This window comes from Acanthisitta chloris, unplaced genomic scaffold (genome assembly GCF_000695815.1).
Source record: "Acanthisitta chloris isolate BGI_N310 unplaced genomic scaffold, ASM69581v1 scaffold8540, whole genome shotgun sequence".
Lineage (NCBI taxonomy): Eukaryota > Metazoa > Chordata > Aves > Passeriformes > Acanthisittidae > Acanthisitta > Acanthisitta chloris.
The window spans coordinates 98427-109097 of NW_008653322.1; the positions used below are offsets into that span (position 1 = coordinate 98427).

At 40.1% G+C, this 10671-nt stretch overlaps 1 protein-coding gene across 1 annotated transcript in view; it reads left to right on the forward strand.

The window, feature by feature from the left end:
* ENPEP (glutamyl aminopeptidase (aminopeptidase A)) overlaps positions 1–10671 on the forward strand; it is a 34943-nt gene that overhangs the window by 12557 nt on the left and 11715 nt on the right. The window contains exons 5-9 of the mRNA XM_009080520.1: positions 1580–1734; positions 2358–2471; positions 4135–4269; positions 8543–8608; positions 10018–10083. Coding sequence (XP_009078768.1) covers positions 1580–1734; positions 2358–2471; positions 4135–4269; positions 8543–8608; positions 10018–10083 — 536 coding nt within the window. The remainder of the gene's footprint in view (positions 1–1579; positions 1735–2357; positions 2472–4134; positions 4270–8542; positions 8609–10017; positions 10084–10671) is intronic.

The following is a 10671-nucleotide window of genomic DNA, read 5'->3' on the forward strand; positions in this document are numbered from 1 at the left end:
AGAACTAAACGAGAATGGGCACACTCTCAAATTTTTGCCCATGGTTACAAAACAAGCAAAGGGGAAGTAGTGCATTTGGGCATCCTTTAGCTCAGAATATCTGAACTCTGGATCTGATTAGTTTGAACTAATAAAGTTGGAAATGTAATCAGAGTTCTGGAAATGCCCCCTCCTAAGACCTTCAAAAAGGTAATTCAGTTAGGTTCATGAACTTAAAAGGATGGAAAAATACTAACTGCAAACAAGTGAAGGCAACGTAATGGGGAAAAAAATCCCCCAAACTTTGAAGTCAATTAATAATGCTATGCAAACCTTTTATTGGCTATTTGTACATGTACCCATCAGGCTAATTTGTATTACTTTAACAAAGTATTTTTACCTCCTCCTTTCAAAATATCATCTGAGTTTACTGGAAATATCTTTTCACATTTCAGTGACAACTGAATTAGGGAAACAAGTACAATATGTTATTCTTTCACCCACTTGTCCCCAGTAATAACAGGGGCTATATCTCACCTATGCTTCATATTCAAACTTTCATTTCTGTGAAAGCCTGATGACTTTGCCATGGGAACATATGGATAAGGGCCTGTCTGTGCTATAGAGGGGACTGGTATCCCCAGGTCAGCAGTACCAGAGGATAGATGCTTTTGTAGATTTTCAACAGTTTTTCTCATAATATTTCTTTGTTGGATCACAAATCTTGACTGACGATGTTGTTCCCTCATAGAAGACATCAATGTCAAAGCTGGTGAATCAAATATCTTTGTGCATAATGGTTTAAATATTGGGTTTAACAGTGATTTATGGCTTCTGGAATTGCCATTCTCCTTGTGATCCTCATGTTGACTATCAGTGAAACCCTTGCCAGATTATCAGCTTTGATTCTGTAATCAAGACGTTTAATTTAAAATAGATGATTCCTATCTTCTGTTAGGGTAGGGTGAGAATTGTTCATGCTATTCAGTTTTAAATCCATCCATTTTTCACTAACCTACACAGAAAGGCTTTGGTTGTTACTTGCAGAAGAAAATGCCAGTCCAATTGAGAATGCAATTCTCATTTAAACCTGTATTGATTAGTGACCATAAATAAGTGACCCCCACAAATTGCCAGGCATAGAAGCAGATGTTGTTCACTGCATGGGGGATTTACTTTCGTTAACATGTCAATAAATATTGTTAATACAAGACTGTGACAAACAATGTCATGCCTCATTATGCTACAAATAGTTTCAGGAGGTTTACTGCCTACAGCACATCCCCAGACAATAGCATTAATTTCTGGAGCCAAAATTAAGTAATGTATGATATGCACATTCCCAGGAGGTGGTAAAGCATCACCTCACAGGACAGATCCTCAGCTAGTGTAACTGGTCCTAGCTCTATTAATCTCAGCAGAGCCAGGGCACTTGCTATCAGCAGCTGTAGGCCAGTTCCTCACATCTTAAACACAGTCCACAGTAGTAAGACAGAATCACAAATGGTAAACAACACAGGCTGTAAATACAACAGAGAGAGGAAAAGCTAAGTGGCTTAAAGGATACAGTGGTAATCATGTTCTCTTTCTTTCAATACAGATAAAATAGCTATTCCAGATTTTGGAACAGGTGCTATGGAGAACTGGGGACTGATCACATACAGGGAAACAAATCTGCTGTATGATCCCAGAGAGTCAGCCACTTCCAACAAACAGAGGGTAGCTGCTGTGATTGCCCATGAACTCGTTCATCAGGTACATTTTAGGACATTGTTCATTTTTACAGTGATTCAAATAGGTAGTCCCAATATTTTAATCTTGAAAATACTGTCATTAACTCCATCTCAGGATCTTCTGCATGTGTTCACAATCTGATTGCAAATATCATGTTAAAACAGATCCTCATTTAGTGCTTTAAAGTACTATGACTACTGCCTTGGAATTTTTCTCAGGAAGTTATATGCTTGGGCTCAGACTGTCAGCCAGCTTATGAAAATCTGTCTGAAATGGCTTAAAGGAACTAATTTACATGTGCAGATGTCTCTTTTGGGCAAGCAAATAGGGACAACTATACACTGTGGAGGCTGTCTGAAAACATATCCTTACCAGCACAAGTCATCAAATCAAGAGGAAGAAACTAAAAATATTTATAGTGGCATGTGAATCATTAGCAATCTCCCCAGTAATATGTAATTTCATTATGAAAGTCATGTTTTAACACAAGGCGAGGCCTGAATTCATATTTACACCCCAGAATTATGGTAATTTTCATCTTGCAACAGGAAAAAGTAAGGAAATGAATGCCTGTGGAGATATGAGATACTAAAATGGGCATTTACTGTTTAGCTAACACTACATCTTTATGCTTTTGATTGTAGTGGTTTGGAAATATTGTAACCATGGACTGGTGGGATGACTTGTGGCTAAATGAAGGATTTGCCAGTTTTTTTGAGTTCCTGGGAGCAAATGAAGCCGAACGAGATTGGGATATGGTAATTATTTCTGTCTTGTGGAGGGTTGGTGGGGCTGAGAGGGGCATTTTGGAAGGGAGTAAAAACTAGACAAGGATGATGAAGTGTATTTATAGAAAACTAGCAGTGCAGTGCAACATAAAGAAAAAGTTGGTTCAAGCTTTTCCACCTACCTATGTTATGGTCTGAAACTAGTCAAAGTAAACATTGTAAAGTTTTACTCTGCAGGGAAGAGTCATTCTCTTTTAATGTGTGTTTGGTTATTACTATGGAAAATAATACCTAGGTGGATTCTTGACAGAGCCTTAGTAATTTTACAAGGTCATTTAAAGCTCTAGCCCTGAAAGATGGAGATTCTTCTGTATTTATTTAGTTGAGCTGTACTCTCTTCACTTAGCTTAGGATCGTTATGCAATCTGATGAGGGTTGGAAACATGTGCCTGTCTCCACAACTTGGGCTATTCATCAAGGAAAATGTCAGACCCCCCATTCAACTTCTACCAGCATTTTGCATGTAATGTCAAATGCTCCAACTCAGACAATCTCTACTCTGTGCAGTACAAAAACAGGTAGTGACAGTGGATGGCTTACAGTGCTAACTGTGCATCTCCAGACACATTAAGGGGATTGCAAAGAGGGTAGCCTTACAGTTGTGTTATACTATGAAGAATGATAAATGTGTGAATACAAGGAGGTTTCTTGCTCCTTTCTTCCTGCCCTCCTAAATGGATGTCATGGCACATAGCATGCATATTTGCCCCAGCTCTCCAGGTATAATGAGATTCTGGCTACTAGAAAGTATACAACATGTGCCAGTGGATGCAAGTAGGGTAGGTTTTGCATAGGTTGATACCATTGTCAAAACCTACTAGCCCCTGAGCCTAGAGACTTCAGAAGCAGTCAGTGCCTACTTAGAGCTTTCCCTGCCTCCCTCCCTACTCCCCAGAAATATCTCTTTTAATTTATATTATGTGGGGCTGAGAACAAAATCATTCCTGGGTTGCTTTTACACATTGAAGTAGAAGATCTGTTGTCCTAAGTAAGGAACATTTTAATTACAGAGTTTAAAATTTAAAGACCTCTTTGTATCTAGATGTTATCTTCATTTCAGGTCTAGAGACATTGCAGTGTTATCCTAGTGAGTATTAGAAAAGGAAAACAAAATTGAAATATAGTCTTTTTTTGGTCAATATTGATTAGGAAGTAAGGGAATTTTGACTGCTGGCCACTTAATCTTTTTTTCTTAAATTAAAAGCACTTTTTAAAAAATTATAAGCCTTGTGGGATAGGGAACACTGCCTCCTTCTTCCTTCCCTCTCTTCCTCCCCAGCTTCATTTTTGCAAGAGGAGATATTTTGCAGATATTGTCACACTGCTGAAATTGGTAGCACATGCTACTTATTTTCCCTGCTGGGAGTGCAGGGACGATGGGCTGGGTGTCATGCTATAATACGTACAGGAATACAGGATTTGCAAGAGGCAATTTATCGTAGTTAAGGAAAAATTCTTTCTCTCCCCTCACAGATGCAAAGTAAAGGTTTTCAAGTCCTTGTTTAGAGGGCATAAAATTTCATTCCATTTCCAACTGTTTCTCCCTAGAGAAGCTGCAGTTCAAGCCACTTATTTGAGAAGTTAGGCATATACTCCAGCCTTTGTTTCTATTCTAATGCCTTCTCTTTCTCAGCTTGAACAGGTTTTAATTGAAGATGTGCTTCCTGTACTGAAGGATGACTCTTTGCTGTCTTCCCACCCAATTGTGGTTGATGTGTCATCTCCAGCTGAAATCACCTCTGTGTTTGATGGGATATCCTATAGTAAGGTAGGATATCTTTCTGTTGTGACTTTGAATGCAAAGGAAGTGGAGGCTTTGGAGAGGAGATAAAAGCCAGGGATGCTCATAATTATGACTCCTAATCCACTTGAGCTGTCTCTGTGAGGATCTTTCTTCTAGGTCATTCCCAACTGTTGTCAGTGATGATGCAGTCAAAAGTAACTGAGAGGAGCAGAGCAGCCAGAGCCTTGGTCAGCCACTCTGTACCATGCAGACCTGCTCACAGCACGCAGAGTTGCAGAGAAATCACAGTGTCAGCAGCTTCTGCTACTAAAATTGTCAGTTTTAAAATGAAACCAGATACTAAGCACATACCTCTCCCATCACCTCATGTGCTGATGCAGCCCAGTTATGTCAAGCCTCATAATCTAACACAAGGGCAGATGATACAAGGTCAGATGTCCATGTACCCTCTCTCTCACTGCTCCATCACACTTCCAGGCCAGTATAACTTCTGTTTTGAGGAAGAAAGCAAGCAAAAACAGGAAAGTAACTTTTTAACTCATGTTGCACTCAGTATCCCAGCCACACAAAAAGCCTTAGCAAAGGTTCACTACATCAGCCTCTACTGGCATTGGCCCTAAACTGACAGATGAGTTAGCTCCACATTTCTCTAAAAGTTGCAGAGCTCAGGACTGCCTTAGAGTACAGTACTCTGTAGCCCAGGAGGTGGTAGAGGACACCCTGTTAGATTTATATTTGACAAAGATTTTGCTCATCCTGTCTCTGTCAGCAGTGGTGGGGGCAAAGCCTACAAAGGTTCTCTCAGGAGCTAGCTGGAACTGACTGGAAAAATACCCTGGGTGTGTCTGAGCAGCAAGACACTGGAACACTGGTGTCACCAAACCATTGCTGTGACCAGAGTGCACAGAGACCTTCCTGGGCCCATGGCCTCAGGTAGTAGCAGCTGTGTGGGGCACCAGCCAGGAGCTTAGCACTTGTGGAAAAGTTCTGTGAGGTCCAGCACATAAGGGACACCAGCAGGCATGCTTTGATGTGGTCAGCAAGATCCAGGCTAGGAGGCTGAAGCCAGCTTGTCTCCCTCCATATCAGATATACCCAAAGCCACTTTGTCCTTAGACCTGGAACAAAGCAAATGTCCCTGCTGTATTTCATCAGGGAATCTCTTGACTCAAGTGCCCTGACAACACTGCTCCTAGTTATTTTGTTCCATGCATCAAGAGAGAAATTTGAAGAAGCACAGGAGGAAACACTCCTGTCTCTCTTCCCTCTCACCACCACATGCCACCAAGGCAAGGAAGGAGCTGGGTCTCTGCTCACTGTTCTCTTCAAACAGCCATCTCCCATGTTGTTTCTGAACCTGATACACCATATGTGACCGACAGTATCTTGTATAACTCCATCAGTGTTTCCTATCTGATGCTGTAACAAGTTTCCACTGAATGCACAAAATCCATCATTATTAAATACTGCTTGTTGCTTTGCCTGTATGCATTGCATAGACTTTAGCTTTAGCTGTGCTATGGTCTGTAACTGTAGATACTACATTTATTAGCTAGATTTGATCTGTGCATTTCCATCAGTTTTCTGTTTTCAATTGTTAAATTCTCTCTCCAACAATACAAGCAGTATTTATTGCATCATAAATGCCTCACAGTCAAATCATAAACCATATGAAAACCTGCATTGTGTAACACTTTTTAAATCAAACTAACAAAAGCCATGAAATATACAGAGCTAAATCAAATACTCTGGACCAAAATGTATTTTAGTGGTGAGCTAAGCAAGAGACACACTTTTGCAGGGTCCAAAAAGCAATGGAGAAAAAAATTCTAGCTTTTACTCATCTCTTTGTGCCTAGATAATTGCTACATGAACTCTTTTCTTTTTTTTAAAGTGAAAACACTTGAGGACTTGTGCATTGTTTGGGAACTGTTTGCTTGGGATATAATTTGGCTTGGGATATAATTTGGCTTGAAAGAGAAAGTCTTTGCGTAGATTTAGCTCAAATTACTGTTGGTATTTATATATAAATGCATGACAAAATTAACTTGTTTCTTTTTTACTTTATTTTGGCTTCTCTTTTGCATTTTTTTTTACAAAAACAATCTCCTCATGATAATATTCATCACTAAACAAATAAAGCATAATTTGGAATGCTCTCTGTTAGTTTTACCAGAACAATTACAGGGCTTATACAATCCTAAAACTCTAATGAATTGCCTAAGGGCCTATGGAGTCATTGCAGTGTATTCTGTAAGGGAGACTCTAACTGCTGTGTGATTAGTAGGGCATTATAGGCCCAGGAAAGCTCTACTAGAGTAGAGCTGGTGAATAAACAATAAATGTATATAACTTTTTTTAATCTGCTCTTAAATGTAATTGCATTTCATCTCTTTTCCAGTTTAATTTTCTGTCTTAGTTTGAAAGATTTTATTAAAGCAACAATGAGATTTTTTTGTCTTTGGAGTTCAGACACTGAGAACATTTCAGAAAACAGATACTTAAATAAGTTCTGCTAGAAATTTGCTCTTGGACCCCATATTTTTGGAACCTCTTAGCTAAAGTAGTTTAGGATTCATGTTCCACATTTCTGCCACAAACAAATCTTGTCATGTACTTGGCAATTACTGTGAGTCTCTAGGAGAAGCTATGTGGGTGTTGATAAAAGACTCCCCCCCCACATGCCCATCAGAGAAAGTCAACTATTCAAATCAAGGTCACTTTTCTGAGCCTCCCCAGGTAGTTAAAAGACAGCAAAGTTACTAAAATACTGGAGGTCCTATAACAGTGATTTTGTTAGGAAGACTTTTTCTCAAACACACTCCATCATGGACTACAGAGGAATGACAAGTGTAGGGGAAAGAGACTGAAAAACAGTAGTAGAAGATGCAAGGAACTAAATATACATTGCAATTTAAAGCAAAAGGAATCTCCACTGTTCCCAAATGTAGGTATAAGTGTGTGTTTCTACTATGACTTTAAATATAAGTGGGAGGGGATGTTTGATGAGAAGTGATATCATACAAGAAGTGGCTGAGAGACAAAATTAAGGAACTGAGATACTCTAGTGCAAATCTGTGGTCTTAAAATCACCATTAATCATAAGCAGCTCTATGATTACCACTAATGGATCACAGAATCACAGAATCACAGAGGACAGTCCAATGGAAGGGGCCCACAAGGATCATTGAGTCCAACTCTTGGTCCTGCCCAGGACATTGCTAAGAATCATAAATCTGTTCTAAATCTTACTGAGTTGTAGTTAAACATGTTTTGTGGCAAACACATTAAATTTCTGTATTGGAGAACAGTCATCTGCTGACCACCTTGACCCTGCAACAATAGCCTGGAAAGCAGTTTGAGGCATATCTGTTCAAACAGTCCCTCTGCCATTACTTGTGCAGTCATTATTCTCAGGCACAGAAATAGAGGAGAAAGGATTTACTGAGAATTCAGATTACATTCTTGTTTTCATGGGACAACTGGATTTTTAAACCATTCACAGCATTAGGCTCTCAGCTGCCCTTTGATTTAGTTCAGAAAATGAAAACATGCTAATCCCAAAATCGTATTTTGCATTTTAAATTGGCTTTGCACTGCTTTTTTTTAAATAATTTTGTGCCCACTCTCTTCTTTGTTCCATTTGACTCTTCTGCTTCTCTCTCCTGTCTTCCATTTGTTTCTTTCTTCGCTCAAGATCCTAATTGTTCGGAGTTTTTTCTATGACATCCAAGTAGGTAATTTTTCTGATCCCAATTCTACCTTGCTTCAGAGGCCAAAGTTCTTACACCAGTCCTCAGCAAATCTCATTCTGAATCTTGAGATGACATCCCCAACATGTAACATCACAGACTTGCAGCATTTTTGGAGTTCCCTACCTGTTGGGTGTTCAGCTGAGGTCACTGCCTCTATCAGGCTGTTCCCCTGACAGGGCTAGTTCCTAAACTGTCCTCAGCCCTGCCATGTTCAAAATGCCACAGGAAGCCCTACTCATACCAACTGGCAGAGCAACACAAAAGTAACCCCAACAGCAAGGCTCAGGAACCCTTCCACCCAACACAACTGAGCTTAGAAATGAGTGTTTGATCACAACTCACGACCAACTCTCACATCCAGAATTAAGCTCCACCAGGTCAGCGGGCCATGGCATGAAGGAATTAGCAAAAACACTTAGTCAGATGGATGGTTTCTATTCTTGTCTTATAATATATTCATTCACATGATGCTTTTTAGATGAACTGAAATCCAGTGTTAAAGCAGTGTGGAATGACCTTCTTCCCTTTCCCTTTGTCCTCAGGGTGCATCAATCCTCAGAATGATTCAAGACTGGATTACACCAGAACTCTTCCAGAACGGCTGTCAGGTATGTGTGGCACCAAAACACACCAGAAATACAGCCCATCCTCAGGTGACAGTAGCAAAGCCATTATTCAGAAAGTGACTATCAGAAATCCTGGTATTAGTAGCAAAAGTAATTAATGCATTTCCATACTGAGTGGACAATATGGGGGGGGGAAGAACTTCCATGCTCCCATAGAAGCTGGAATGTGAACCACATTAAGATTTGATAGCCTGCCAGTGAGGACCTAAACTCACAACAGCTTTTAGTTGAGAAAAAAACCTCTTCCCCCCCACTGTTATCATGTCATCAGCTAGGATCCCCTCATTCAGCTGTAAAGTATGTCTGCAGCTTCATATGGCCAGGATGCTCCAACCCACACAAGGCTGTTATGCAGGAATACTCATACAGGCACATCTTGCCCTGATGCAGGGACACTCAGCCCTAGAAAGCCAAGGTAATAGGGAGTAGAAAAGTGATATATTGCACAGTTCATAGTCCTTTCTTGTGGAGGAAAAACGTGATACTGTAAAATTATTGAAAGAAAACATGGGAGAAAGGAGCCCTCCCAGGGAGAGGAAAGTTATTTGTCGTTTCCTCTGGACCATCTTTGCTTGTCTCTGAAGAGTTATGATGCAGGTTTACCACATTTTTTCTTACTTCCTTCCCTCCTGGAGAGCACATTTATGGGCTGCTACAAGACAATTGTATTTTCCTTTATTTCCCCTTTCATATATTCAATCAGGATAGTTACACAAGATGGGAGAGTATAGCCACCTTGTCCCCAAGAGACTAACGCTTTCTGCTCAAGAGCCTTAAAGAGCATTAACGTAGGCAGCTGTGGCCAGCAGCATAACAAACAGCACCATCTACTGCCTGAACATCACCAGGGTCAGGTAACGGTAGGAAAGCACATGCTAATAAGACACGGGACAGGAATAGGGTTTAGGCAGTGCAAACATTTCGCTGAATACCATAATTCCTAGTAACAGTCGTTTGGATCACATCTTAGAGGTGACCAGACACCTCTTCCACTCTGAGCCCACAGCTAGTGAAATCTCCTGAAATACCTTCCTCCTGCTAAACAACCTCTTACATTAGACAGAAATTTGCAACAGGGTATGCTGATGTCCATTCAAACAAAATATAAAGAACTCTTCAAATACAAATTTATTGCATACTAACAAGTTGCACAGGAAAAGGCTGACTTTTAGCATTATGAGATGCACTGGAGAGTGAAGGACTTCATCAGCTGCATATTGATCCATTTAACCTCCTACTTATAATACTACTGCCCATGGGTAGATACTCTGTTCAACTGATTGGTACCCTCTGTACTCTCTGTACCTCTGTAAAACTGAATGTGTGTATTGTTTGTATAGGCAAAGAAGAAAGACCTGGTAATATTTTCACAGTCTTACACTTCTCTCTAGGCATATTTGAAGAAATACCAATACCAGAATGCCAAGACACAACAATTTTGGGAGGCTCTGGAAGAGGTATGTTTTGCAGCAGCCCAAACTCCAGCTAGTAAATGTTTCATATCTCACCCACCGATTTCAGTTTCCCAAACTTTTTACATTCTGTAGCTCTTCTGTCAATGAGAGATCACAAGCTAGGCAGCCTCCTGGTATAATCCAACATAAAATATTTCTAGCAAATACATATTATTTTCTCATTTTTTGGCATGACATTGTGGGATTGGAATAAGAAACAAGAAAGGAGGCCTTTCTAACAAACAGCCTGCTGCTGAAATATTACCTCTGCAACTCAAACTCATTTCATGTGTGAAAACACCTCTCATCCACCACACATATGCATCCTATACTCTCCCTTTTCTCTGACCAGATTCAGCGGTTTGAAAGTTCTCAACAGTAAAAATTCTCAAGTAATTTTGGTGCTTATCTCCTGATATTATTTCCTTTCCTTCCACCACTGTGAAACTCACACAGCCCAAGTTGTGCTTTTGTGTCTCTTTTCTGGTTCTGGTTCCCATCTTCTCCTTGGCCCCAGACTTCCTGCTCAGCAGTACATCTTCCTACAATCTCACTCTAGTGCTCTGCATCTTTACATCATCTGCCTCATCT